At 43.5% G+C, this 13,284-nt stretch overlaps 1 protein-coding gene across 1 annotated transcript in view; it reads left to right on the top strand.

Annotated features, from left to right (window-relative positions):
* The window catches only part of LOC144602150 (homeodomain-interacting protein kinase 3-like), a 50,876-nt gene extending 40,085 nt beyond the window's left edge, over positions 1-10,791 (top strand). Inside the window, exon 3 of the mRNA XM_078414885.1 lies at positions 9,692-10,791. Coding sequence (XP_078271011.1) covers positions 9,692-10,791 — 1,100 coding nt within the window. The remainder of the gene's footprint in view (positions 1-9,691) is intronic.
* Positions 10,792-13,284: the final 2,493 nt, after the last annotated feature.

Below are 13,284 nucleotides of genomic sequence, written 5' to 3'. Positions count from 1 at the left end.
CTTGTTTTTCCAAAAGCAGAACAGTCAAGTCATGAGGTTGGGAGGGAAAAAGGTCCAAATTACAGACCAAAGCAGGAATTGCACGACTGGAGATTCTAGCCAGAGGAAGGTATAGATTTATGAGATCATGTGAGAACATTCTCCGCAGGCAGATTGTAAGTGGCCCACTCTCAGTTGAGGGTTCATGTTCTTTGTAACTTGGAAGTGAAATCTTCCCATTTGTGCCCAAAGTTGCCTGGTAGTCCTGGGATGCGGCACGCACGCTTTCTAAGATATAAATTGAATTGAAGAACTGCAGAGGTGCAGGATAAGTGTCTGGACATCTGCCTGAACATCTTTTCCTTTTGGTTGTTGCTTTTTATAAAATTGCACTCCTATGCACCCCTTTGGGGAACTTTCATCAGTGAAACATTACAGTCTTGACTTTACTGTTCTCAATAGACAATAGGTGCAGCAGCAGGCCATTCGGCCCTTCGAGCCAGCACTGCCATTCAATGTGATCATGGCTGATCCTTCTCAATCAGTACCCCGTTCCTGCCTTCTCCCCATACCCCCTGACTCCGCTATCCTTAAGAGCTCCATCTAGCTCTCTCTTGAATGCATTCAGAGAATTGGCCTCCACTGCCTTCTGAGGCAGAGAATTCCATAGATTCACAACTCTGACTGAAAATGTTTTTCCTCATCTCAGTTCTAAATGGCCTACCCCTTATTCTTAAACTGTGGCCCCTGGTTCTGGACTCCCCCAACATTGGGAACATGTTTCCTGCCTCTAACGTGTCCAACCCCTTAATAATCTTATAAGTTTCGTACGGTCCTCTTCAGCTTTGTGATGGTAGGGTTAAATTCGCCCCAGCTATTGCATATTATGCTTCTCCGTTGCTGCGTGAGCCTCCGTCTAATTTGGTGATGTCAATACTATTGAAGGTTTGGTGGAAGAATCATAGAATTCATTAAGATCAAGATTGGCTGTTCAAGATAATTTACACACAAAGAGCAATTAAAGAGAACAGTTTGCATTCCTATATTACCTTCCATTTATAATGTTTTGAGTGATGGTCCACTTTGGAGTGAGGCTAGTTTGAGCGAAAAGCAGAGGGTACTTTTGCACTGGATCTAGGTGGCTGTTTTGGTATTTGTTTATGGTGACAAGTGTCAACACTCATGGCAGAGATTAACCGTCAGTCCAGTGGATGATCAAATTAAAATACTTTATTTTATGCCATTCTCTGGTTCTTTAAAGTTCAACACGATTGTCCAGCAAATTTAGACCGTACACCTGCCCAACACTTGCTTGAAAGTGCGGTGTCATGCGCTTGTTTCTGTGATTCAATATACCATTATTCTTTGCACTGGATGAATGCAGGCAAGAGTTGCCAGCATCAAATTGCTCATGAGAATTCATTACCCTGGAGATATATTTGAAATGATGTAAGTGAGCTATTTTTTCCCCTTCTCTTGGCCATTGCTCCATCATTCCTGAATTGAATGAATAACTGGAACTGGAGAGTAGCTTAAATAAATCTTTTTGTCCAGTTGACAAGGCATAAACAGTGATGTACCACAGAACTTGGTGCTGGAGCCTCAATTTATAATTTGTGTAAATGACTTGGATCAAGGCTCCAATTGTATGGTTGCTAAATTTGTCGATGACAAAAGTATTGGTTGAACACTGAATTATGAAGAGCACACCTTTGGAAGTCAACAACAATGTAAATCCAAACTTATTGGAGTCATAGTCATATAGCACGGAAGCAGGTTCTTCGGCCCCTGTATCTGCCTCAACAATCTCTTCTGGTAGCTCGTTCCATTTATCCATCACCCTCCTGTGAGGCAAAAGTTGCCCCTCATGTTCCTATTTAATTTTTCCCCTCTCACCTTAAACCTATGTCCTCTGGTTCTTGATTTCCCTACTCTGGATAAAAGACTGCATTTGCCCTATTAATAACGCTCATGATCATAGAACCTCCATAAGATTACCCCTCAGTCTCTTGCCCTCCAAGAAATAAAGTCCTGGTCTGCTCAGCATCTCCCTACAGCTCAGACTTTCAAATCATGGCAACATCCTCATAAATCTTCTCTGTACTCTTTCCAGTTTTACACCATCCTTCCAATAACAAGGTGACCAAAACTGGACACAGTACTTCAAATGTGGCCTCACAGTACTTCAAATGTGGTCTTTACAACTGTAAAATAACATCCCAATGTCTATACTCAATACCCTGACTGATGAAGGCCAATGTACTGAAAGCCTTCTTGCCACCTTATTTTTGATTTTGAGATACAGCATGGAAACAGGCCCTTCAGCCCACCGAGTCCGCGCCGCCAAGCGATCCCCGCACATTAACACTATCCTACACACCCTAGGGACAATTTTTACATTTTCCCAGCCAATTAACGTACATACCTGTACGTCTTTGGAGTGTGGGAGGAAACCGAAGATCTCGGAGAAAACCCACGCAGCTCACGGGAAGAATGTACAAACTCCGTACAGACGGCGCCCGTAGTCAGGATCGAACCTGAGTCTCCGGCGCTGCATTCACTGTAAGGCAGCAACTCTACCGCTGCGCTACCCTGCCGCCACTTTCTACCTGTGATGCCACTTTCAGGGAACTATGTAGTTGCCCCCCTAGATCCCCCTGCTCTACAACACTCCACAGGGCCCTGCCATTCATTGTGAAGGTCCTGCCCTGGTTTAACACCTTACCTTTATCTGCAATAAACTTCATTAGCTATGCCATAGCCTGCTTTCCCAAGATGTTGCTACAATTTTTGATAACTCCATGTTTGATATCTACAATATCACTCACATTGGTGTCATCTGCAGACTCACTAATCATGCCTTGTGGATTCACATCCAAACCGTTGATATAAGCCGCAAACTTCAAAGGTTATGGGAAGAAGGCAGAAAAATGGGGTTGAGAGGGAAATATAGATCAGCCATGATTAAAAGGCGTTGTTAATGGCATAATTCTGCTTCTATGACTCATGAGCTTATGAACTATAATCAGCAAAGGGCCCAGTACCGATCCCTGAGGCACTCAGTCACAGGATTCCGGTCTGAGAAACAACCTTCCATTATCATCCTCTGCTTCCTTCTATGAAGCTAACTCTATATCCAGTCGACTAGCTCCCCCTGGATCTCATGTGATCTAACCTTCCAGTGCATACCATGCGGAACTTTATCAAATGCCTTAATGAAGTCCATATTGACAACGACTATAGCTTTGTCCTCATCAACCTTTTTGTTACTTCAAAAAATCTCATTCAGATTCAGAAGACATGATATGATCTCCCATGCACAAAACCCTGCACCAACTCCTCAGCCACACATTCATCTGTCCCATCTTATTGTTCCTACCCTCACGAGCATGTGGCACCAAGAGTAATCCGGAGATCAGTCCCCAAGAGGTCCTGCTTATTAACTTTTTGACTAACTCCCTATACTCATTTTGCAGAACCTCATCCTTTTCTTTCCCATGTCATTTGTGCCAACATGCACTACGACTTGTGGTTGTTCACTTTCCCCTTGAGAAGACAGTCCGACACATCCTGGACCCTGGCACTAGGGAGGCAGCATGGAGTCTCGGTTGTTGCCGCAGTATCTCCTGTCTCCCTAACTAATAAGTCTTCTACCACTATGGGTCTGCCTGACACTATCCTTCCCCGCCCGCCGTGCCTCAGAGCCACAGATCTGAGTGCTTCTGTTGCTCATCCCTGATGGGCCATTCCCCTCAACAGTATCCAGAAAAAGGGTATAGCTGTTTTGAAGGGGAATGACCACAGGGCCATACAAAGAGAGGTGAGCTGTCTTAACTTCATCAAGCATGTCTACAACTTGAGCCTGTTGAAGGTTGGTTGACCTGCTCCTTCCTGAGGTGTCCTGCTGTTCAAACCGTACAGACCTGTCACAATCAATGAAGCAAGTTAAACAGGAAGTGTTGTAACAATGCCGAGCTGGCTTCCTCTCCTTCCCTTCACCTATAGCTGAGCATGTTTTGGTTTGAGATGACTCCAAACAGCCAATGGCAGGCACAACATCAAAACTCAGGGTATGATAGCTGTCCACACTCTCAGTTTGGATTGTATTTGAGCCAGAATGTGGGGACTTGGGATTTTCAGTCGTGTATATTCTTGATGGCCTTTCATGTAAAAAAAAAAACCATGGCATTAAATTGAGGATTTTTAGTAGAACCTGCTTTTATAGCGAACAAAAGTGAGTGAAAGGGGAATCACGTTTTCATTGAAAAAAATGTTGTCTTTTCTAGTTAAAGGGTTTTTGAGTGATTTGCCTGTGGTGTTTACGCAAATTAGAATTAATTTGAGGTAATATTGGGCTTGAGGGGAATGGTTGAAAGGAAGGTCTTGCTATAATATTATGGTGCTCTAATAAAGTCTATTGACCCCTAATGGGAATCAGATTCCCTGAAAGGCAACTTTTTAGGAAATTGTGACAAATCTCTTGATCGCTCTTTAAGTTTTAAGTTGTAATTGCTGTGAATATGGCTGGCTGTGCTTGCTGACAAAATGTGCTTAATGGTGTTAATGGGCCTGCTTTCATTTTTTGACCTTTCACCAAGTTCCTCAGCCTGCAAAATCACTCAAAATCTCCTTTGATCATTAGAGGAAGGACTGGGGAGGTCATCTCTTGAAACATGTAAACTTCTAAGAGTGACAGAACAAATACTGTGGCACTTTTCTCAGTGGGGGGCATGGCCAGATTTAGACACTGTGGCAAGAGGATCCACTGCAAGAGGATCCATTTCTGGTCATTTAAAAGTGGGATGAGGAGAAATTGTTTTGTGATGGAGGTTGTTAGTGTCACCCCTTGTGAATGCCCAGTCATTGACTACATTTGTGGCTGGGGTGGATAAATTGTGTGTTCACAGATTTAGTAGGACATGGAGTTCTGCAGGAGAGTGGAGATGAAATAGAGGATCAGCTAGTGTTGAATGGCAGGACACAGTCAAGTGGCAGCATAGCCTCGTTCTTTATGTTCTACTTTTGCTATTCATCCCTTTTGTAATGCCTTGGACTTGAAAACAAGTGCTTAAGGTCCTTTACTTAAAAGATATCCACCACCCATTTTGAATTGTCTGCAAAATAAGAGCGAGGTCCATAAAAGCACTGTTCTGGGTTGATGAAATAAAATGAAAGAGTTTTATTTTAAACTGTTGTGATGTAGTATGCTGTTCTATTCTAAAACCATGCCAGTTTTTTGTTGGTGTTATTGGGATACAGGAGAGCAAAGTGCTTTATCGCAGCATGCCTTTCCCTATGAGCCCTTCACAGCAGGAAGAAATGCTGTTCTACAGCAAAATCTGCACAGAAACACAGTCAAGAGTCCAAATGTTGGTTTGCGAGCTTACCAGCTGCTGGTCATTAATCACTTATGCAACCCTCACCCCTCTCCCTGCCAATACCTGCACTCAAACTGAGCACATGTGGACACCTAAGAGGCATTGTAGGTGAGACTAAAGAGAGCATGGCATGTAACCTAAGTGTAGACTAGTCCATTAGAAAGTGCTCCCCAAAGTATTCAAAAGCGTTTGCTTTCATTTCTATTGTATTTGAGCTAGAGCATAATCCTGCTGCCTATATTCTAATGTACACTGTCAAATTTTCCATCGCCCTTGGCTTGTTGACCTACATTGACTCCAGGCCAGGCATTACCTCTGCAGGCCATCGCCAGGTTATGAACAGTCATCCTATGGGTACCCATACACTTACAAACGAGCTCCTGCAATGTTGTTAAACTCAAAAGTCCAATGTCCATACATACCATCATTCACATCAACAGCAGAATTCGTTTCTTGCTCTAATTGTGGTAATTGGTCTTTCTTATCAATCCTATGGGGTTTTGATGCCATTCTTCACAGTGTGGAGGTTTGTCTACCACACCTAGTGATTTGGGGGTACATTTTGGCTTAAAAATCAACTTTTGGACCTTTGTAAAAACTGAACTAACTAATTTGGTACCAGGAGTGGTCTGTATTTTGAAGTTTTTATCCTTGTTTCCATGGCTTTTCACCTTCCAGTTACATTGACTTTAGTTTAGATTAGTTTAAAGATACAGCATGGAAACAGGACTTTTGGCCCACCAAGTCCACGCCAGCCCTCGATCTCACTTTTTCGTCCACTCCCAACACATTAGGGACAATTTGTTTTACTGAGGTCACTTCATCTACAATCCTGCACATCTTTAGGATGTGGGAGAAAACCCAGAGTAAACCTACAGGGAAAAACGTGCAAACTCCACACAAACTGCACCTGAAGTCAGGATCGAACCCAGATCTCTGGCACCGAGGCAGCAGCTCTACCAGCTGCACCACTGTGCTGCCACTTGCCCCAGCCTCTTGACTCTTCAGGAGTGTTGTAGAGCAGAGGGATCTAGGAGTGCAGGTGCATGGTTCCTTGAAGGTCGAGTCGCAGGTAGATAAGGTGGTCAAAAAGGCTTTTGGCACGTTGATCTTCATCAGTCAGAGTATTGAGTGTAGTTGGGAGGTCATTTTGCAGTTGTCTAAGATGTTGGTGAGACCACATTTAGAATATTGTGTTCAGTTCTGGACATCATGTTATAGGAAAGATATTGTCAAGCTTGAAAGAGTTCAGAAAAGATTTACGAGGATGTTGCCAGGACTAGAGACTGTGAGCTCCAGGGAGAGGTTGAGTAGGCTGGGTCTCAATTCTTTGGAGTGCAGGAGGATGAAGGGTGATCTTAAAGAGGTGTATAAAATCATGAGAGGAATAGATCGGGTAGATGCAGAGTCTCTTGCTCAGAGTATGGGAATCGAGGACCAGAGGACATAGGTTCAAGGTGAAGGGGAAAAGATTTAATCGGAATCTGAGGGGTAACTTTTTCACACAAAGGGTGGTGGGTGCATGGAACAAGCTGCCAGAGGAGGTAGTTGAGGCTAGGACTATCCCATCGTTTAAGAAACAGTTAGACAGGTACAAGGATAGGACAGGTTTGGAGGGATATGGACCAAGTGCAGGCAGGTAGGACTTGGTGGCCGGTGTGGGCAAGTTGGGCCAAAAGCCTGTTTCCACACTGTATCACTCTATGACTCTATGACTATGACTCTATGACTAAGTTGTTAATGTTCTGGAGCAGCTCAGCGGGTCAGGCAGCATCTGTAGAGAGAATGGACAGATGGTGTTTCAGCTTGGGACCCTTCTTCAGACTGATTCGAGTGGGGGGGGGAGGAACCTGGAAAAGAGAGGTGGGGGCAGGACAAAGCCTGGCAAGTGATAGGTGGATTCAGGTGAGGGGGATTTGATTAGGTAGAGAAAGTGACAAAGGCTAGAGATGGAAAAGGAAACAAAATGGTGTTAGATATGGAGCGAAGAGGAGTGAAATGTAAAGCCAAAGGGATGGATGTAGGTGGAAGGGGACGTGGAGGGTGTAGGTGGAAAAGGATGGAACAGCAGGAAAGGTGGGCACTGCGGTGAGGAAGAGCACAGAACATAGAGAGGGGGTGCAGGGTGGGATTACTTAAAATTGGAGAATTCAGCGTTCATGTTCTTGACATACTACATGGCTTCTTGGGTCGGATAGATGTTTTTAAAGGAAGCACAATGTTTTATTTCATGTGATGGTCAGAGCTTCCCTATTGTGACACCACACTATGATGCAGTCAGCTCTTGGTATCTACTGATGTTTGTGTATCGAAGGATGTAGAGTGTTGAACAACACAGGACCATTTCCATTCAGGCACCCAGCCTTATTTCTCTGTTATCGCCTGCTGAAGTTCACTTGCAAAAAGCAGCACATGCTGTACGTATTTGTCCTTGGTTAGGCATTGATATCTATCGTTTAGTTTCCCAGTCAAAAAGTAGTACTTTTCATCTGCTTGCCCGAGTATAACTGGTTAACGGTCTGGCCTTGCGTTCAAAAATAATTTTCAAAAAAATATACTGGATATTGTAAAGATCATGAATGATCCAACATGCATGCGAATATTGGTATAAATTAAAAGTGTTTTAACAGTTTTAACATTTGGTATTGATGTTCTGTTGAAGTTCTTGGAATGTAAGGCTGTTTCAATTCTAGTTAAAGATCTTGTTGAATATTTATGTAATCTTCCCGGGGGAAAAAAAAGGTTGCCACCAAGTTGCTCAAGGTAGAATCTCTTCAGTTTTATTAATCGATCCTCATCTTGGGCACCTTTCCATCAGCATTGAGAAATGAAGAGGGAAATTATCTGTGACCGTGGTTCCCAACCGTTGTAAATGAAAAGCCGCACTTGTAAAATGTACCGCACTCTCCTCTTAAACGTCTGGTACCATCGTGGTCCACTCCTTACCAGGAGTTGGAGCTGTTGCACAGGTTCCTAAGACTCTGATCAGCCCTTTAGTTGGGGCTGCTAACATACTAAGACATTTTTCTTGTTAACTTTCTGACTAAATTATTTTCATGATCAAAGCCTTATTGACTCCTTGCAACCTTTGCCCAGCCTCAACCACTCCCAGTCCTTGAGTCCTTGGTCTTTGGTGTTATTTTCATGCTGCTGAAGAAAACCTCTTGCCTCAGATTCTGAAGATCACAGATTCAAGCTCTGCACTGGAGCCTGATGACAAATGGTTGGCAGGGTCTTGAGGGAATGCTGCATTGATGGCTTTCTAATGCAATATTCAACAGAGGTCTGAATTCCTATTTAAATGCAACAGTGCCAGTGAATTTAGAAGAGTAGAAGAGTAGCCTATTTGTCATTAAAGACAACTTTAAAAACAAAATCATTTTTTGTTGTTAAAAGCAGTGACGTTTGTGGAAACTTGCTCAGCCCAAATGCATTTGGTTTTAAAGAAGTTAACTGGGGCACATGGGGAAGAATGTGAAAGGTGTTATATGAATGCAGTTGATCTGGAATCTAGGATACATTGGTCAGGAAAGGATGGAAAAGATTGTTTTACAAGACTGCACGACACCTTGCCATGGTGTTGTATACAATACGAAGCATTTGTTTATTCCTAGTTGCTTTGTGGAGCTTTAAAATTTCTGCCTGGCTCATTCATTGCCAATTTACAAATTGCTATTTTGTCTTTGTCCACTATCCGCTGTGTATGTTTTGTTATCGCTGATCATATTTGCATTTTTCATTGTCTTTATGCACATTTCCTTAGTGCAGGTGTATAATTTCCCTGAAATTTTCGATGAGTTGGGCAGGATCTGGTTCACTCCCAACTGTAAAGTAGCAGCAGTGGTGAGGCTCAGAAGCCTGATCCATGCAAGGGATTTCTGAAGTATGCTTCCCTGAATTACCTTGTCTGGAATTGTCGCCAACGGCATTTAATTTATCACAGAAACTCGCAAACCTTCTCTGTGCGCTTTATTGATATCTGCAAGTTCTTTCGTCCTAGATGTTCTTGCCAGGTACTCATTATGTACCTGCAGCTGAGGACAAGTTGGCCATTGCGATCAAAGTACCTATGATAGATGGATGACGTATTATATCTCAAGGGGCCAATTTGGGCCACACCCATCTCTCTGCCCTTCCAGACGGTACTTGATCCAGCAGCAAGCCGCTGAACCCTGTCCAGGCCCATTAGACTATGAAGCTACAGCTGTCCAGCTGGCTTTGAGGGGCGTTGCACAGTAGGCCCCTGTGAGCACAAGGCTAGTATTTGCACGGGTGAAGTTGTGCAGTATGCTCATTCATTAATCTCTCCTTTTTTTTGTTCTTTGTCAATGCAGGTATGGCCTCACAAGTTTTGGTCTGCCCACCACACATTTATCAAACTCAGACAAGTGCCTTTTGTAGTGTGAAGAAACTGAAAGTTGAGCCAAGTAGTTGTGTGTACCATGAGAGAACTTATCCCCGGACTTACATAAACGGACGGAACCTCGGCATTGCCCACCCACCACACGTGGCCGGCTCTTCCTTTCAGCTGAAGAACTCCACCGGCAAACCTTGCGGACATAACATTCTGGTGGCAGCGAGTGCCATTGCATTGGACCCGTTGTGTACCGCTGGGGTCCCAGCAGCGCAGGCGCCGCAGCGCCCCCTGGCGGTGGCACCACAGGGCGAGAGGCCGGGAGCCAGTCTGACCTTGCTGGAGAACTACCAGCGATGCGGGCTGAAGAGAAAGAGTGAGGAGCTCGACAACCGAGGTAGCGCCATGCAGATTGTGGATGAACTGTCAATAATGCCGGCGATGATGCAAGTGGGCGTGGGGAACCCCGTCTCTGTGGTGACCACCGCCTCGAAGCAGAACAGTGCAAGTGGCGATGGAGACTACCATCTGATGCAACACGAAGTGCTGTGCTCCATGAAGAACACCTACGAGGTCCTCGACTTCCTGGGCCGCGGCACCTTTGGCCAGGTGGTGAAGTGTTGGAAGAGGGGTACGAATGAGATTGTGGCGATAAAAATCTTGAAAAACCACCCCTCGTATGCACGGCAGGGGCAAATCGAAGTTGGCATCTTGGCACAGTTGAGCAACGAAAACGCAGACGAATTTAACTTTGTGCGTGCCTACGAGTGCTTTCAGCACCAAAATCATACATGTTTGGTATTTGAGATGTTGGAGCAGAATTTATATGACTTTCTAAAGCAGAACAAGTTTAGTCCCTTGCCCCTAAAAGTGATCAGGCCAATCTTGCAGCAAGTGGCCACTGCACTGAATAAACTAAAGAGCCTTGGTTTAATCCATGCGGACCTCAAACCAGAGAATATCATGCTGGTCGATCCCATTCGGCAGCCTTACAGGGTTAAAGTGATCGACTTTGGGTCGGCCAGCCATGTGTCCAAAGCCGTATGTTCTACGTATTTGCAGTCGAGGTATTACAGGTGAGTGCGATCTCCTCCTCTATGGAACAGCAGATGATTTGAACAGGAATATTTTTCTCGTTGTAAGCCGCACACATTAACAAACGTTGGAAACTTGCAGGTTCGGTTTGATGATACATACAATGGTTCAATTAGAGCTCCACTATTCTTGCACATTGCTGTAGCAAAGGTATTTCCTCATGTTCCCACAGATCCTGTTGTCTTGTTTATTATAAGTAATGTTGAATTTGAATTTCAGGGTGGTGGTTGGAGAATTTCTGTGCTTTTATGATTGATTGTTATCTGCGATTGGCTATGAATTGGCATTGGTGTGTGTCTGTTAAGCAGACTGTTAGTGTCACAATGTCTGGAAGGCCCCGAGCTTTCTTTGAAGCAAGTAGTAGCTTTAACCCAGTTATAGCTGGCCTGTGCACACTTGGTAAGGAAGGGGGAAATTTGATTAACATTGGATCTACTGTGTTGAATCACCAGTTATCATATCCATTGAGTGTGTTTTATTTGCCTGTCTCGTGCTGCGTTAGAAGGGCCCGTTTAAATATCGGAATAGTGAAGAGATGTGCATCGTCAAGTCAAGTCAATTTTATTTGTATAGCACATTTAAAAACAACCCACGTTGACCAAAGTGCTGCACAACTGATAAGGAAAAAAAAAAAAAAAAAAGAAACATACAGTGGCAGGCAGCCAAACACAACGGCGCGACCATCTTGAACAAAATGTTTAACTAAAGCAGAATGGTGGTCTCAGCAAGTCTGTTACTGCATTTTGAATTTTGTTGGGCCAGTATTAATGGCATAAACTCGCAAGACATGAGAAACAGCATCAAGCCATTTGATCTAGTTTGCTTCATTTCACTGGGGTTACGACAACAAGGCAGGGATAAAGCCTTTTCCCTCCAATTAAGTGGAGGGATAGATTTGAACGGCAGCATTGCACGATAGAGGGGCTGGCTTCTACTTCCTAGAGACATTTTCCAGGAGTTGTTGATTCCTTTCAGTACTTTTCAGTGTTTTTGGCTATGATGAAGAAGCTCAATTTTTTTTCTCCTGGAAACCAATTGCACAACACTGTCACCTGTGCCAGCCAATTCCTCGGTGTCAAAGGGTTGTATTTAGAGAAGCAGTAATTTTATCTACCAGTGTTATCAACCGATATTGTCTCGAAACCCACTTTGCTTCCGAAGTACTTTGCCTCTTGCCAGAAGCTACTGTTTATTTCCAAACACCAATGCAAACTGCCGGTTGTTGGAAGATGCGGAGCAAATGATACAAAATACTCATCCTTGTTTTCAAACCCCTTCATGGTTTTACCTATCCCATTCTGTGTAATCTGCATCAAATCTACAACCCTCTTGAGTCTCCAAACTCTCAGTCACATCTTCTTCATCCTGAATCTCCATGGCTGCCAGTCTTCAGCTATCTCCATCTAAGATTTTAATAATTATCCCCTGTAAACCTCTGTCTATCAATCCCTACATTTACAACCCTTTGTAAAACCTTCCATTTCCAATCTTTTGATCACTTACCCGAAAATTCCCATGGTATCAAATTCTGTTTTAAAACATCCATGAAGCACCTTGAGATGCCTTGCAGCATTAAAACTTCTAGATGAATGCTCATTGTTCCATGTTGGTGAATTATATATCGTGCTAGGCTTTGTTGGTATTTAATGATGAAACAAGAGCACAGAGAAAGATGGCTGCTCAATTGTTCCTACTCAATTGTTGCTCCATTGCAAATATAAAGAGCCATTTTTACACTTTTTCTGCTCCACGAACAGTAATGAGGCAATGACCAAATATTCTGTCTCTAACAATATTGTTTAAGGGATGCTGGAGCACTGGATGAGTCTGATGTCACTGGTAACCCCTGCCCATCTCTGACATAGTACACTGGAATCTTTCTCACTCGTCCAAGAGGACAGAAAGGGCCTTGGTTTAATATCTTGTCTTAGAATGGCTCATACAACAGTGCACACGTTTTACTGAACTGATGTTCATCAGAAAAGCCCACGGTTTCATCCAATAGTTCACTTCAGTTTTGTAATTTTCACAAATACACAGAAAGGTCGGACACCTTGTGAAAAGTTAACAGATTTGCTGCACATTGTCCATCATTCTATCTCCATGTGTAAGGTTAACAGATTTGCTGCACATTGTCCATCGTTCTATCTCCATGTGTAAGGTTAACAGATTTGCTGCACATTGTCCATCGTTCTATCTCCATGTGTAAGGTTAACAGATTTGCTGCACATTGTCCATCATTCTATCTCCATGTGTAAGGTTAACAGATTTGCTGCACATTGTCCATCATTCTATCTCCATGTGTAAGGTTAACAGATTTGCTGCACATTGTCCATCGTTCTATCTCCATGTGTTTTGCGCATTGTCACGCGTCGTGCAAGAGAAAGGCAGACCTTTTTTTCATATTGAGGGCCATATTGGTTTCATTATTCACAAGATGAAGAGTCTAATTTTTGCACAGGGTTGCTCTGGAACATG

The sequence above is a fragment of the Rhinoraja longicauda genome, chromosome 18 (genome assembly GCF_053455715.1).
Source record: "Rhinoraja longicauda isolate Sanriku21f chromosome 18, sRhiLon1.1, whole genome shotgun sequence".
NCBI lineage: Eukaryota > Metazoa > Chordata > Chondrichthyes > Rajiformes > Arhynchobatidae > Rhinoraja > Rhinoraja longicauda.
Note: the sequence above shows the minus strand (reverse complement) of the source record. Positions and strands in the feature narration are given on the sequence as shown.